The 15,777-nt window shown below is 34.5% G+C and overlaps 3 protein-coding genes across 6 annotated transcripts in view; 1 reads left to right on the top strand and 2 right to left on the bottom strand.

Moving 5' to 3' along the window:
• The first annotated feature begins 6 nt into the window (after positions 1 to 6).
• Positions 7 to 6,373, top strand: LOC112462676 (nuclear pore complex protein Nup133). 3 transcript variants are annotated; one of them, XM_025028580.1, is made up of 5 exons: positions 7 to 172; positions 302 to 407; positions 650 to 989; positions 2,241 to 5,076; positions 6,057 to 6,373. In XM_025028580.1, exons 2-5 carry the CDS (start codon positions 313 to 315, stop codon positions 6,188 to 6,190), a joined length of 3,405 nt encoding a protein of 1,134 aa, XP_024884348.1. In that variant the 5' UTR covers positions 7 to 172; positions 302 to 312; the 3' UTR covers positions 6,191 to 6,373. The 3 variants fall into 3 exon arrangements, with proteins under 3 accessions (XP_024884348.1, XP_024884347.1, XP_024884349.1); XM_025028581.1 differs by lacking the exon at positions 7 to 172 and adding an exon at positions 196 to 213; XM_025028579.1 differs by lacking the exon at positions 7 to 172 and having other exon boundaries at positions 179 to 407.
• Positions 6,374 to 6,871: 498 nt separating this feature from the next.
• Positions 6,872 to 8,425, bottom strand: LOC112462679. The gene is made up of 3 exons (XM_025028584.1): positions 7,973 to 8,425; positions 7,624 to 7,891; positions 6,872 to 7,555 (listed from the first exon to the last, which is right to left on the bottom strand). The coding sequence occupies exons 1-3, from the start codon at positions 8,111 to 8,113 to the stop codon at positions 7,512 to 7,514; spliced, it is 453 nt and encodes a 150-aa protein (XP_024884352.1). The 5' UTR covers positions 8,114 to 8,425; the 3' UTR covers positions 6,872 to 7,511.
• Positions 8,426 to 8,503: 78 nt separating this feature from the next.
• Positions 8,504 to 15,777, bottom strand: part of LOC112462678 — an 11,624-nt gene continuing 4,350 nt past the window's right edge. For both annotated transcript variants that reach the window (XM_025028582.1, XM_025028583.1), the window contains 10 exons: positions 14,964 to 15,116; positions 14,706 to 14,873; positions 14,419 to 14,600; positions 14,094 to 14,320; positions 13,835 to 13,977; positions 13,557 to 13,757; positions 10,678 to 10,803; positions 10,414 to 10,568; positions 8,773 to 8,965; positions 8,504 to 8,679 (listed from right to left, as the gene is read on the bottom strand). In XM_025028582.1, the coding sequence (XP_024884350.1) occupies positions 8,540 to 8,679; positions 8,773 to 8,965; positions 10,414 to 10,568; positions 10,678 to 10,803; positions 13,557 to 13,757; positions 13,835 to 13,977; positions 14,094 to 14,320; positions 14,419 to 14,600; positions 14,706 to 14,873; positions 14,964 to 15,116 (1,688 nt within the window). In that variant the 3' untranslated portion in view covers positions 8,504 to 8,539. The remainder of the gene's footprint in view (positions 8,680 to 8,772; positions 8,966 to 10,413; positions 10,569 to 10,677; positions 10,804 to 13,556; positions 13,758 to 13,834; positions 13,978 to 14,093; positions 14,321 to 14,418; positions 14,601 to 14,705; positions 14,874 to 14,963; positions 15,117 to 15,777) is intronic.

The following is a 15,777-nucleotide window of genomic DNA, read 5'->3' as shown; positions in this document are numbered from 1 at the left end:
AACGGCTTGTCCCAAATTTTAGCCAAATTAATTAACGAATCTCATTTCACTTATGCTCGTTTTAATCAGTAAGATCAGCCGCAAGCTGGTACAGAGCCGGATTTTCCATTTTGGCTTTTAAAAAATTTATAATAAATAAAATACGGACTCGCAGCTAAGCAACCCGACAGAGGTCGGTAGTGTTACTCCTGTCGACCCTTAATCGAATCGCTTGTTAAGATTTACATGTTTTATGAAGTGATACAATTCCACATTGTTCTACATAGTTTTTGGATTAAGGCTAAAATACATGTTTCCTTAGGATTTAAAGAAATGGATCGTACAAACATGGCAAGCCCGTTAGGGAGGACGTTAGCTTCCCCTAGAAAACGAATGTCAATAATTCAATCACTGAAGAAAAATAGTTCGTAAGTTTCTTGCCACATAACACTTACAATTATGCAGTATGTTTTACGAGTAATGCTTCTTTACTCATAGAACAATAATATGTGAATTTTATTCAGACAAGAAATACTTGTATACCAACTGTTTATATCATGTTAGACTTTATTGATTTAGATGGAATTTATTGTTTTAACATAATCGTATTGTATAACATTTTGTTTCATTTCAAAATAACATTATTGTAAACATTTTATTTCAACTTTAGCACGACGAGCGTGTCTGTACGGACAAATCAATCTGTACAAGTGGTATGCAGGACACAGAACCACACGGTGGAAAGCTTCGGTTCTCCATTGCCAGTTTTAGTTACGGAGGCATTGACATTTGTAGATCGGAATACGGCTGTCAGCGTTAATGTATCTGTGGATGGTTGGGCCTGGCTTGTCTATGGTCGCAAATTACTTGTGTGGCAATGTAAAACCAATATTCACGATCCTAAGCAAAGAAGAACCTTTAAGACTCAGTGTCGCGAATTGTTGCTACCTCAAAGTGATTTGGCTCATAAAGCGGATTGCATAGCAGTCTGGGTACCACCAGGTCACCAGGTATCGAAGAAAGATTATATTACCACTTACAATCTTATCTACATATAATATATTTATGCACTTTCAACAAGTAGATTATCTTAGTATATTACATTGATTATTTTGATTGTTTTTTTTTTAATGGAGAGGGCAGTGTTTCAAATAATTTTAGTTTCAAGAAAAAAAATTTATACAACAGATTTTGTGTCACACGTGTTTAAATGTGTTACTAGCTTAAGTTGTTCGACGTTACTCGTCAAGGAATCCGTGAAAACACATTTTACCCCTTTTTACCCCATTAGAAGGAATATACTTCCTGAATTTCATGTAGATTGTAGGGGTTTGAGCTGAGCGTTGATGAGTCAGTCAGAACATTTGTTTATATATATATATATATATATATATATATATATATATATATATATATATATAACATTATTGATATGTATTTTTTTAATAGAACAATATAATTTTGTCACATAATTTGATTCTCTCCAACTTCAATTATTTTTTTTATCTAAATGCAGTTATATATTTTCTTTACAATTAATTTATTTTATTAGTCTATGCATACTATAGGTAAGGAAAGTGAAGATACAGGTTTTGTCTGCTATCTGTAAGTAGAGTTACTATGAAACCTTTTGTAAGCCGATGTTACGTAATGAAAAAGCAATTATACCATTAGTTTATATAGAAACATTTTTTTTGAAGAACAAAAATTCTCTTTGAATTTCTTTCGGTTAGCGAAAAGGTCCTGATGTAAATCTTTTGTAAAAACGAAGTAGTGTAAAGAAAACTTTCAAAAAGCGGAGAATACTTGTACTTTGCATTTTCTGTCGAAATAAGATATCAAATATTTTTTAATTTTTTATGATTTAGCTCTAATACTTTTATACGATTAATATGCTTTTATAGACTTGATATTTTTATGTGGATTGATAAGAGGATGTATGTAAAAAAAAGTAAAAGAACATTCATAATACATTCAAATACATTCTAAAATCTTATAGAAAACAAATGGTTTAAAAACTTGCTCGTCTAATGTTTTTTTGTTATAAAATTCTAGAAAATTTTTATTTGAAATCTTTTCTAAGAAATAACTATTTGAAGATTAATTATATAATATTTAGGATGATACATTCCAATTGGTTTTGAGATTTTTCTGATATTTCACGAAGACATATGATTGACAAGTAAAAAATGCAAAACTTTTGTAAAAATATTGTACGTATATACGTATATAGGAAAACTGTGTGCATTTTTGTTCCATAGGTTCCTAGCTGCATGGCAGTCTCGCCGGAAGGAGTGGTGCGTTTCTGGGCGAGTGTGGCACACGAAGGATCTTCCGTAGAGACTAGCGCTGAACTCGCGGGACAGGAAGTGGATTGTCTTATACACATACCAGGCCATGGATGCATTCTAGCCACGACTACGTGTACGGTGGCGCTCTTACAGCCACAGTTCAACAGTGGAAAGAACCAAATTACGTGCCAGGTACTTCGAACGAGTCAGGGATGGCTCGGCGGTATAGGTCGCAGAATGACCTCCCTTATTTTCGGGGCGATACCACAATCGCCTGTCACGGAAACGAAACTGGTGAAAGTCACGTGCACGTCACTGGACGAGAAAGCCTCGAGAGTTCTCATTCTCGCCGGGTCTTCCCTGCAGTATTGGTTTTTTTCTTGTAACGAACAGGAGAAAATGGAATTTGACGAGGACATCACTCATATCGTTCAGCAAGCATTTGCAAGAAAAATTTGGGAGTCAAGCCCTCAAAACATGAACACGTGGTTCGTCGATATGCAGACATGCGAGGAAGGAATAGTTCTTTTAATGGCGGCCCATTGCGCCGACATATCCATACAAATTCATTTTGCACTTGGATTATTACCCTTGGTCGGCACGACATTGTCAAACTCGTTTAAATGGTTTATACCAGTGAAAATCGACCCAATATTTTATCACAACGATATAGAATCGAGGCTAGTTTCCTATCATTTCATATTGTGCGGTTGGGAGGCAGTTATATACAACCAGCACAACGTCCTCGTAGTTAACACCGCATCTGAAGTCGAGCAAGATAAGATTGATCTGGTGAGAGGTGGCGAGGATGGTATACTTGGCGGTGCTATATGCTCGTCGACTCCAGTTTTGTTCACAAAAAGTATTGGTCTCATATCCATTACGCCGGTGGACTTTGCGGTGCAGGATTTTAATACCGGGTACACAGATACCACCATGAGCATGGACTACACCTACAAAGTGAATCAAACCGCCCAGAACTTTTCCACTCTTATAAGCAACGATGAATTACATGATATGTATTGCAGCTCGGATGCGGCTACACAATTACGCGCCGCCTTTCTTCTAAGTCTGCGACAGAATAAGGCGCAATGCGACGAGATTCTTTCGCAGCTGTTTCCTCTACAGGAGGATCCGGTAATGGACATCGACGCTACTCTCGACACGCTCGTTTTAAAGGTCGCGAAGGATTTGATCGATGATTATCCGGCGAACGATCCGAGATGGGCTCATCACAGAGATCTGTCGATGACGGTGAACGCGGTCACCTCTATGCAAATACCGCATCAACTAGAAGGTAAACAAAAGGCATTAGATCTCTTCGTAATGTTTTTGAAGGAGCACAACTTGTGGAACAGGTTCTGCGCGGTCACATGCAGGGGAACTATCATGTCTACGTCCCACATGCTCGGGGAATACGCGGAGAAAATAGTCGCGACGTTGACTCTGTACAGTCTACAAAACAGATATGCGGAAATCGTAGACGCGGTCGTAGAACAGACGTTGAGTCAGAAGGAAGCGTACGTGTCCGACGAACTTACGGCGCGTGACGTATTCTACCGCGAGGTAAGCACGGTGCACTTGTTTCTACCGATTCTGGTGGAGAAGACCGTGGAGATCACGCAGTCTGAGAGACCTTTGCAACAGGTTGGCCGGTACATTGTGCAGGTCAACGCCATTTTACTGGCCGTGTTGTACGAAGTGGTAAAGTATCGTCAGTACAACGCTGAACGCTTTGTCCCTGCCAAGTTTTCGAACGAGATAACGGAATATCTCCCTTGGACGGCCGCACCGGGTAAACACGGCTTGAGAAACTGCCTCAATACGATGCAAAGCATCACCGTTAAGCACGGCGTGACCGCGACCGGCGACTCCACCGTGAGAAACGAGCTGTATGAACAACTGGTCAGCTTGATCGATTTGATATTGGACGGAAGAAAGTGTCATTTGGAGAGCATTCGCGGCACGGAGAAGTTCGAGGTTCTCTTGAAGCAATACGAAACGGAACGCGCCAATCTGATACAGCCGCTGATAAAGGAGGAGCAATACGATAATGCCGCTATGCTCGCTGAGAAATATTGCGACTTTCCCTCGCTCGTGCAAATCTGTGAGTTGACCGACAATAAGAATCGGCTGGATGGGTATGTCGAAAAGTTCGCGGCGCAGGATTTCGCCGGCTTCTTATTTTCATGGTACGTGAAGGATGGACGTCAGGGGCAGTTGGTCGAGAGATGCAGACGCGGCGGTACCGCGGAGTTGACGGAAAAGCTGTCGGAGCATCCAACCCTGTCCTGGGTGCAAGCGGCGCTGACCGACGAGCTGCGATTTGCCGCCAATACGCTTCACACTTTGGCGGTTCAGGAGTCCGAGTTGGTTACCCGTAAAAAGTCGATGCTCTCGTTAGCCAAGATGGCTCTACTCGCGTCAGACGACCCGGAGGATAAGGTGATGGACTGCGTGAAAACGATCGACAACGAATTGATGCTTATAGCTTACCAGGAGGACCTGCCGGCACAAGTGCTCACTACATACGGCTACGATATCAAGAAGTTGCGAGTACTCACACCGAGGGAATTAATTATGCTGTACACCTCGAGTGACAATTTCATTGCCAATGAGTACGATTTCAAGAAGGCTCTCGATTTGCTCGACTACGTAGAGCATGAGGAGGACAAGTCGTCTCTGAGATTGCAAATTTGGGCACGCGCGGCTCGGCGAAATCAATGGGACAACGTAGAGAAGAATCCCGATCAACAAGTTCAAGAGACCTTATTTTTCAAGTTGATGGATCTCACGTACTTCATGGGTAAGTTACTACATTTGACAAGGCATTGATAACACTATTCAACAAAAAAATGCATAAGATCGAAGATAATCGTTTCTTGAATTTTTTTAGGCAATTCCGTAATCATTTCTTGTAATCTTTTAGGTGATTTCGTCTACCAAATTGCTCCTATCACGTCACGATTTTGAGAAATTTGTGATTAAAATGGCAAAAAGAGATATTTTAGTGTATTTCGATATATCATAATTATGATATGTAACGTGTCGGAGAAGTTTTAGTCCAATCAAAATTAAGTATGTTATTAATACTCTCAGCCCTTAAAAGAAATGTGTTAATTATGTCGAATATAGTTAAAAAATATTCGTGATTAATATAGAGTCTAAAAGCGTAATAGTTGCGATTTACATTGCCATAAAGAATCTATCAAATATTTTTTATAATTATTTTTTAAACTTAAGGATTTTTTCAGGTTGTTAAATACTAATCAGATGTTAAAGAAGATGATAAATTCAACATGATGGGTGTCATAATTAGAGTGTTCAAAATTTTTTATATAATTCACATACACGGGTTTTTCATACAATTTAAATTTGTCAACTTTGACATCAGATTGGTATTCAGCAATCTGAAAAACTCTTAAGTTTGAATAAAATAATTGAAAAATATTTGATGGATTCTTATAATAGCCTAAGTTGCAATTTTGATGCAACAGAACCTATTAAAAGTTCTACTAACATATTCAATTTTGATTGCAAAAAAATTTGATTAACACGTCACATATCGTAGTTATAATATGCCAAATAGTCTTTTTTTGCAAATTTAATCGCCAATTTCTCAAAACTGACGTGATAAAACAATTTGGTAAACGGGATTGTATTTAACACCCAAAAAATAACGGAAAACAATTACTTTCGTTCTTGTTCTCGAAAAAAAGTCATTTTTTTGTTAAATAGTGTAAGTATTCAACGAGATAAATTGATGTTTACACTTTTGCCGTTTAGGTGGGAAAGCGGATGAATTTTTGCCGCACATTGATATGCTTCTTAAAGAACCAGAGCTCGGGGAACTTGCTGTTTCTAGTAATTTTCAATTTCTTATAAAATTGATATACGAATATGCTTATCGAAGCTATTGATGTATAAAATATTCACGAGTATAATTATATTTTTGTACGCAATAAAGGAAAGAAAAATTGTATACATAAATATCGACTTGCAAAGCAACGATACTACTATTATCACCACTACATTATTATTTCTATCTTACTAATGACGCATTAAAATTTTGTCGTTAAGGGGATCCTATAGTGGCAGTAGTTACCGACATTTCTTCATTTTAAGAAATCTTTGAATTGGCTTTACAGAATTGCAAGTTTTTGGTCTAGAATTAAAGTACGCACAAAAATCTACATCGCGACATACGATTTCATATCGGGAACGAAAAAAAATTAAAAATTTTACTAATTTGGGCACATACAACTGTCATCTGACGACAATAACAAAATCACTGCAGTTTATATATATGTAATGACACCCAAGCGAGGTAGGGACAACATGTAGGAACAATATTGTGTAAATAAAACTAAGATTCAACGTCTAGAAAAAAAGATTTTGTAAAATGAAGTTTTATAAGCAAAAGCACATTCAGGTTGATAGGATAAGCAGTATTGCGTGTAGCGAGAGATGGCACAGCAATCGAACAAAGACAGATGCCTCTCGTTAGACAAGGACAGATGTAGATATATAACATAGAAAACAGGATTAGAAATGTTGACATTACCGACGTTGAGGAAGTTCGGCCTTCACTATAGGATCCCCTTAAGGAGGCTCTTACCTCGATCATAATATGACAGATCTTTATGAAATTAATATATGTTGTAAAGTGAACCACAACGGACCGATGCCCAAAACTTGAGCATAGGTTGACGATAAAAACTGTAAAAATATCAGTATTGAAATTCGCATTTTTAACACAGGGCATATGGTAAACACTAAAATTTTTACCGGAAGTGATGTATTTTCTTGGCAAGTTTGCGAGCCAGGTAAACAAAAAACTAAGGAATTGTAGTTAAAATAATAATCTTTCTAATGATAAGAAGAAAACTTGGTGTTGACGATTAGTTATAAAAGATATTGTAGTTTTAATATGACGTACGAGAGGTTAGGACGAATGATCTTCCGAGTGTCAAAATCGCGCGAAGTTTCAAATGTTGTATTACACGTAAATAAGTAAAATGCGTTTTTTAAACATCTTTTATTCATTTTATTAATTAAGTAAACAAGTAAATATTATATATATATATATATATTTATTTATAAATATATATAGTTATACATAAACACATCAACTATACTTATCATAATTTCTTAGAAAAATATTATTTTTCACAGCTTTCTTGCAGAGTAAATATATCACATATTTTGTCAATTACTCTCTTATTATTGGTAATTCTTGGTTTAAGTATTTAAATGGGTTGGCCCAATTCCAGCATCAATCATTCCTGTAAATAAATGTTGCGATTAATAATAGAGTAATTTTATGCATAAATTAAAATAATTATTTTCGTACCGAATGCTGCTTTTGTATTTACAATAAATCCTTCATTTCCAGGTAACTTATCATCGGTATTTACTGTTCTCAATCTCCCACATTGAGAACATTTGACCTTGAAAATACTTGCCAATCCAAAATTTTTTTCACTAACTGCATTATTTATTGATAATGCAATGTTGCAGCTAAGGCACCACAGTTGTTGTCCAAATACTTTTAAATTCACTATCCGTCGAGACCCTAATGAATCCTCTGCATGCAAACATTCCGGAGAATTGTTTTGTACCTATATAAACAATAAGTTTCAATTATTTGCCAATCAAACCTTGAAAATCAAAAAGTAAACAATGTTAATTATTCTTTCTACCTCACTTGCACATGTCTTTTCTCTGCGCTGTATGGTAGCGGCATAATTATTCTCTCGCGCATTGACAACCTTTATTTTCGCGAGTTTTCCTTTCATTTTCCCTCTCAGCATTCTCACGTTATATTTTTCTTTTGGCTCCATCTCTTCATCGCATCATTCGCTACAACGGCTACACCTCACTTAGCTGCAGACTGCTACAGACGACGTTGTGACACGCGCATGTTCTGCTCTTTAGCACTGACGTAGTCAACTGACTTATTGTATAAATTTTAATATTTACACTAATAGAACATATAACTTACTCTTACACTATGTAAAAATCATTATTTATTTTTTTATTTAATTTTCCGATAATTTTATAACCAATTATTAATGATAATTTTTCGGTTGCTACATTGATTAGAGCAGCCGGGTAAGAGCCTCCTTAAGTTCGTTCATAATTATTTATGTCGATTACTGTATCGATTTTTTTACTTACGTTATAAATTGATATAAAAAAATATCGTATTCTTAAAATATAATATAACTTGATACCTTAAGTCGCTTTAGTTTTATTGAACAAGATCCTCATATGTTAAATACAGCTAATTGTAAATATAAATAAAGCGTTACAAATACATTTATAAATATCATTTTTTCCGCTGAGTTGTATGTATTTTGCATCCTTATGATATATCTCACTTGATCCGGTAATTTACATTCCATTTCTGGAACACGAAAATGCGATATAAAAATAAAAATAGACATGTAACGAAGAAAATTTAGATCTTGACTTTTTTATCCGAGTATAGAGACGTTACCTGCACACTTGTAAAAGGAAGTGGCGTTTTGTATACGGAGATATATGTGAGGGCAGCGTATATCAATGCATGTATAGTTGTCGATTAAGTTAATCTCCTTATGCGCATTAAGCTGTTGACATGCCATAGTTTCTTCACTATTGAATTGATTCCAAGAACAAGCTTTTATCGTTCCGTATCCAAAATTATGGACCTGGCAGAAATGTCAATAAATCATGAATTATTTGTCAAAGCATATAATTCTGCCAAATAACATTATTTCATTCTATTATCAATAGTTGATCAAAATTAGAAGCATTTCGATAAATTTTTCGTATACACTGTCGGCCAAGAGTTTGAGATCAATAATTGAAAATGTTTATTGTATAAAATAAAATCACAAACTGTGCATTATAATTTAACTAATTTATAACATATTTAACTTATTTATTGAGTCCTAAGAAGCCCCTAGACACTTCTGTTTTAACGCAATCTTAATAAAAATTTTTAGATCGCAATTTATATTTAGGAATAAAAAGAATTGTTCTTTCCAAAAATCTAATTGGTGATAGGGTGGAAGATATAAAAAAAATAAAGGTTGAAAGTAGAAGTAAAAAAAGAGAGTGACTCCTGTCTTTTAACTGACAAATATTCAACTAATAAATGAGTTTGTTTATCTTTTTGAGTAGAAGTTTTGTTATAAATTACTCAAAGAATAATTACAATATATTGATTTTGTCTATTCAAAAAGATAGATAAAATTATTTATTAATTTAATATTTGTCAGTAAAAAGAGTTCACTTACTTCCACTTTCATAACTTTACATATATTTTTTAAGATATTCCACCCTATCACTGACTAGATTTGCGAAAAGAGCAACTCTTTATACCTCTAAAATATTAACTGTGATCTAAAATTTTTGACAATTAAGTAATTTAAATCGACTGACTGGCAATATATAACATCTTTTCGATGTGAACATTGAAAAAACTGTGAGCCAACTCGCTTTGTTGGATTCACACAGCACTTTTTCGGATCAATCATCGAGACATTAATTTTGACCAACGCTTTTTGTCAGATGATGTAATTTCTAAATTAAATAGTTTTAAATTTTATTGCGAAAAATATTACCCTGGCTAGGGTAACATTTTTTTATTATTTAATCTATTGTTTTATGATGAAATAAAAATAATAATGTTAAATGTTTGAGAGTTCGATAAAAAAATATTTTTTAGATAGAAAGAATATTAGACACTTGTTTCGTCAAAGTAGCTATCCTTACATTTAATCACTAATCTAGGTATAGATTCCTAATTTAGCTATGAGTTAATTTTTTCCGACGGAAGACTCTTCCATTCGTCTTCTAAAATAGTCTATAACTCAAGAAAAAAGGCTTTACGAGACCGTAGTCCATTTTCTTGAAATTAAATGATGCTACGTTTAAACCACAACTATGTTAAATATGTATATGCTTATTTACTTTCAAGTTAAGAAAAAATGAGTAAAGCATGAATCGGATTTTTAAGTAAAATTGCACTGAAATATTTTAAAATTTTATACATGGTCTCTCAAATTTTTGGCCGACAGTGCCAAAAATTTCTTTGCATTCTTATTTTCTTCGTAGGAGACAAAAAATTATATAATTCCTTAAAAATACTGACTGTAATTGTTATCTTCATATTAGCTGTGTGTTGCGAATGCAACATGTATGTAATTGATTTTGAAGGACTTATGTAATTTTCTATTTTATTCTTGAATTTTGATGGTTCTTCTGTGTCAAGTTTCGACACAGTTACTGGCTTCAGAGTTCGCGGCACTAAAATATAATGCACGAGTATTTATTACAAACATATTATAAATTATACGTATAAATATGATTAATTTGTTTGCAATTATTTGTTTTGCAATAATTATACAATACTTACACGTTGACAGGTATTGTGCGATGGCATCGATATTAGGGCCAAGTATTAAACGATCTTGCTCTGATAATACAAACGGTTGAAAAATACGTGAATTGTATTCCGACACATAATATAAAAAATATAGATCTGTAATATTATAAAAATGTTGACTAGGATGCATTCGAATATCTCCACTATATAAATATATTTATTTTGTTCTCGTTTTATATTCTCTTATCTTTTTTTCCAAAACACGAGGGGATGTTTATTTACTTGTGAGCAAAATGACCCCTGTTGAGCTGGCCCCCCTCTCATCTTGCAGAAATTAAAAAACAAGCACAAAATTACAAACTATGAGCTTTCAAAGTTCATATCCCGCTAATTAAAATTTTTTAGCTTGTTACACTGGGCTGAAATTTAATATTTTTTGTGGAGGGGGGCTGAGTCAACGCCTCCCCCCATTACTTAAAAATAGAAATATTGAATCAATCTTTGCGGCAGAATTAAGAGCTATTTATGATGAGCTTATAGTTTCGATTTTTGAGCTCACCCCTTTAATCCCCAAGCAACCCTTTATGGGAAACCGAGGCGAAGTTGTCACTATTTTTTCGCTGCCGATTTTTAACAATAAAACAAATAATTTTAGTAAAATGTGGTATACCGTTGTAAAGAGTCTTGGCTACAAAATTTATACGGACATTTTTGGTCTACGTCACTTGTTCAACTGGTATAGAGTGAAAACGACAAAGGTGCAAAAATTGAAATGTAAAAATTGCCGGGGCGGAGTCGTCACTCTATTCTTGGACTGAATTTTAAATAAAAATTCATAATTTCGATCATGGAAAATGATAGGATACATTTTATTAATTATTTTTTAATAGAAAAATGGAAACATTAATTAAAAACACGATGGCGGAAAATAATTACAAGAAAAGCGCACACACTTATGTGCTCTACGCTCGCACGTTTGTCGTCAGCTCTATTCTGTCATTTCTGAGCACACGCAGCATATATTATCCAAGTCCACGCTGGTATCCGACCACTGCTGCTTCTTTGACTTTGATTTTTGCCCGATCCCTCCATGATATGGCTTGGTGACGACTTCGCCCCGGACACAAGTTTCAACTTTGGTCGCTTATAAAATAATAGAAATCAATGAAAATAAAAAACACTTTACTGGATTCGTGTTCAGCATGCATTACTCTTTAGAATCACTTACTTTGAGATTCGGAGACACAATAATATTTAAGATATTACAAATTTTCGACGCGCGAAAAATTTTACTTTTGACCTCCGAAAACACGTTTGTTTCGATAAGAATTACAACATGGCACATAACCTCACTAAATTTCGTTGGTCATGTGGACACCATAAGCCGCGTTTACAGTATTAATGACGAGTTCACACAACACAGATTTTAAGATAATTGCAATGACGACTCCGCCCCGGTGACGACTTCGCCCTGGTCTCCCCTAATTGATGCAACTCAAGAGAAAAATGTTGAGAAAAGTAAAAATACATAGTATCGTGGATGTATAGAGTATAAATTCAAAGAATAAACTCTTAAAATACGTGCATTTTGATTATTGAGCTATAACCCCTTTGCGAGAAAACCACTCCACATCTTCCCGGCATAACAGAGAACTGTACTTAAAATGAAAGAAATTAATTATTTTACGACTAAATATTGTTTACTAATTTATGAACTCGCAAAATATGCGCATTTCGATTATTGAGCTAGAGTCCCTTCGCAAGAAAACCACCTCACAGCCGGGAAAATGTTTGGTGATTTTCTTGCGAAGGGGTAGCTCAATAATCGAAATGCGCGTATTTTAGAAGTATATTCTTTGACTTTATTATACGCTACATCCACGATACGATCTATGTTTACTTTTTTCAACATCAAAAATCGAAACTATATCACTTTGAAAGCTCATAAATAGTTCCTAATTCTGCAAAGATTGATTCAATATTTCTATTTTTAAGTGGGTGGGGGAGGGTTGAGTCAACGTTGACTCAGCCCCACCCCCTACAAAAAATATCAAATTCTTGCCCAGTGTAACAAGCTCAAAATTTTTAATTTGTAGAATATAAAAGCTCGTATTTGCGGGATATTACAAGCTAAATAGCTTGTAATTTTGTGCTACTTGATTTTTAATTTCTGCAAGGAGAGTGCCAGCTAAGCTAGCTTAACAGAGGAAATGTAAAAAGTAGCGATGGCGGATTAAGTATCTTACAAGTAGATTCGAATCTGTTGGCGTAGTTACAAACTCTGTATGATTACTTGGAAAAATAAAAGCAATACTTTCAAATAGATCTAGACGAAATGGGTTTGAACCCTCTATGAGTATTTCGAAAAACAAAGGATATTATTTCCAAGTGGACTCGAACGTGGATTAAATAGGTTCGAATCTTTTATGAGTACTTTACTAGAAATTTTACGTTTCTTTGAATCAAAACGTTGATGTAAAGCGATAATTATTTCAATATATTATTTTTTGATAATTACAAATATTAGATTATCGATCGTTGAAACTAAATATAATAAAAATATAGAATAAAAGTTACTTAAATTCCTTACAAATTACATTCTTTAATAAACTAACAACTTTATTCTTAGAAGTTTTTAATACTATACTTGTAAAAATTCGATTCTTTACGATAGAAACAACTTCATTTCGAATTCTGCAAGTACTCATTCTAAAATTCCGAAAATTCGAAACTAGTCGAGATCGATTACTTCGCTAGTAGGAATAATGTATGAAATATTACTTTTTATGAATTTTACTTGAATTCTAGAAAATAAAATTTGATTATCGGATTTGACTCGGATTTTCAAGTATACATGTATTGAACTTGATCTCTTTTCTAGTAAAAGAGTACAGAAATGTATTTATTACCGGGATGAAGATGCTTGATCTCTTTTAATAATTTTAAAATTGTCTGTTGCTCTGATTCAGAGAACTGAGCCAATGGAGCTAATATCACGATCGCTTGACCGAGACTCCCTATTGTATGTTGTTGCCATCTTGCTTCCCAGGTTTTATTCAGATAATTGGATATTGCATTCAACGTTGTAACGAGATCTATACGCGTAGGCCCTGTATAAATATATGTAATATTAGTCATACTGGACAACAAATGATATATGACAACAAACAATATAGAGAGAACTTGCATGAAATATTCCTGAAGTTAGATATAGCGTAATAAGCAAGACTAGGACTGCTTGTTACATTGAGCAACCATTGTCCTGATATACCGTGTAAAATTCCCATTTTTGAACTATACATCGATACATCCAAGTCATCTATTAATGCTCTAATTATATAAAAGGAAGATTAAAATAGAGTTATCGATTTAATTGCGATTAATAATCATTATCCTTATTAGGTACGTTTGAGAAATAGCAAACAAGTCCACTCGTCTCGACTTACGCGACCAAATCCATTGTGTATTCCTCAGTCCAACTACCGTCGAATACGATCAACGCTTCTACTTGTGGATAACGTTTTCTGTTTCGACAGAGTAATTCTGTCAAGAGGTGATCGTTTGCGTAAACTGAGAATTTAGCAATCGCGTGATCGACCAGTCGTTTAAGAGCTTCTGGAGATTTGAATACGATATCGTTATGGTAGGCCAAAAGATGAGATGCGGCGTATGTCTGTTACAAGTGATCCGTAATAATAGAGTTTACACTTTGACTTGTTCGGCGCATGTTGTATTTATATTATATTAAAATGCGTATATAAAAAAAAAAACCTGCTCGTCCAAAAGCGTCCTGGACACGACGTACGAGAAACCCTTCTTCCTGTCACAGACTTTGATGTTTTCATTAAATAAAGTTATACCGTTATCTGAGTAATACATATCAAGAATTTGACTCAAACGAAGACTGTAAAAGTCGTTCACCCAGGTGTGCACCTTACTCGCTATGATGAGACCTATGAATCAAAGGCGAAAGGGTAGTAAATAGCGCTCGTAATCGTATAATACCGTACTTTTCTATGATAAAAGGACGTGATATATTTGTCTGCAGATATGTTTACCATCGATATCACTGACTATTTTAGCACGGGTGGCATCAAAATAGCCATTTTGATTTTTTAAATAATAAACACCGGGACGCATAGTGTTATTCCAAAATCCAGTGGCTCCAAGTTGCATATCGGAGTCTAATATAGGTCCTTGATATACTACCATCTCCGCTAATTCACCTGAAAAGTTTATCTCATTTTTCGATTTTAATTTCAATTAAGATTAAAGATCTAAAATGACAAGTGACATTGCAATTTAAAATTCTCCACCTGCAATCGTTGTTAGCCATACGTTGTCTAATTTTAGATCTGGCTTAGGCGAGGAAATATATGACATTGATTTATCATGAATCATTTCATTTCTTGGTATAATAAAGTCAACTTCTTCGATGTGAGTTACGCTAGCGATGGTAACAGGCCTTTCTAACGAAAGAAAGAAAACATTTTGTAAGGGTTAAATATATATTTGAAATTTTTGTTATTCTACTTTTTATTATTCTATTATTGTATTTTTTAAATTATTTTTTATTATGATGTACAGTTGTAAAACGAGCCGCATGGCTAAATCCGCTGAGAACAGTTTTTGAAAGTGTCTGCTGTAAATTTCGTCGACAGAGTGCTAGCAGAAATATAACAGATGAATCAGAGCATGTATTATGAAACTTTTCGAAATGGATTCCGATCAGAATTATTCTGTTTTCGGTAATTATGCATAAAAAGACCTCACCTGTCAATGACCTTAACCTTGACATATGTTGTCAAGGTCATCCTCCTGAGTGACCTTCAGAAGTTTTTAGCCGGCGGTCATTATTCGTTAAAAAGTTATTAACAAAAAAAGTTATTTTGAAAATATAGCAGCTATTTTCAGTATTGGAAGGCATAAACGACTAATATTACGTTTTTTTTTTAAAGCAGAGAATACTTTATTTCGCGAGAAAGTCGCTGCTTTACCAAAACACAACATTTAAAGCAGTGTTGATAAATTAAAGTCTTTTTGTTAATGCAGTGAATACTTTATTTCGCGAGAAAGTTGCTGTTTTATCAAAACACAACATTTAAAGCAGTAAATTGTTGATAAATTGAA

This window comes from Temnothorax curvispinosus, unplaced genomic scaffold (assembly GCF_003070985.1).
Source record: "Temnothorax curvispinosus isolate PA1 unplaced genomic scaffold, ASM307098v1 QBEX01012674.1, whole genome shotgun sequence".
NCBI classification, from domain to species: Eukaryota; Metazoa; Arthropoda; class Insecta; order Hymenoptera; family Formicidae; genus Temnothorax; species Temnothorax curvispinosus.
This window is presented reverse-complemented; position numbering and strand designations above follow the sequence as displayed.

Bases quoted from the DNA above. Each gene is read 5' to 3' on its own strand.
- LOC112462676 (XM_025028579.1), top strand. From the start codon at position 226: ATGTTTTATGAAGTGATACAATTCCACATTGTTCTACATAGTTTTTGG. The intron at 408-649 runs GTAAGTTTCTTG...TTTCAACTTTAG, and splicing joins TCACTGAAGAAAAATAGTTC to CACGACGAGCGTGTCTGTAC. The intron at 990-2,240 runs GTATCGAAGAAA...TTTGTTCCATAG, and splicing joins GGGTACCACCAGGTCACCAG to GTTCCTAGCTGCATGGCAGT.
- LOC112462679 (XM_025028584.1), bottom strand. From the start codon at position 8,113: ATGGAGCCAAAAGAAAAATATAACGTGAGAATGCTGAGAGGGAAAATG. The intron at 7,892-7,972 runs GTAGAAAGAATA...TTGTTTATATAG, and splicing joins AAAAGACATGTGCAAGTGAG to GTACAAAACAATTCTCCGGA. The intron at 7,556-7,623 runs GTACGAAAATAA...ATTTATTTACAG, and splicing joins AAATACAAAAGCAGCATTCG to GAATGATTGATGCTGGAATT.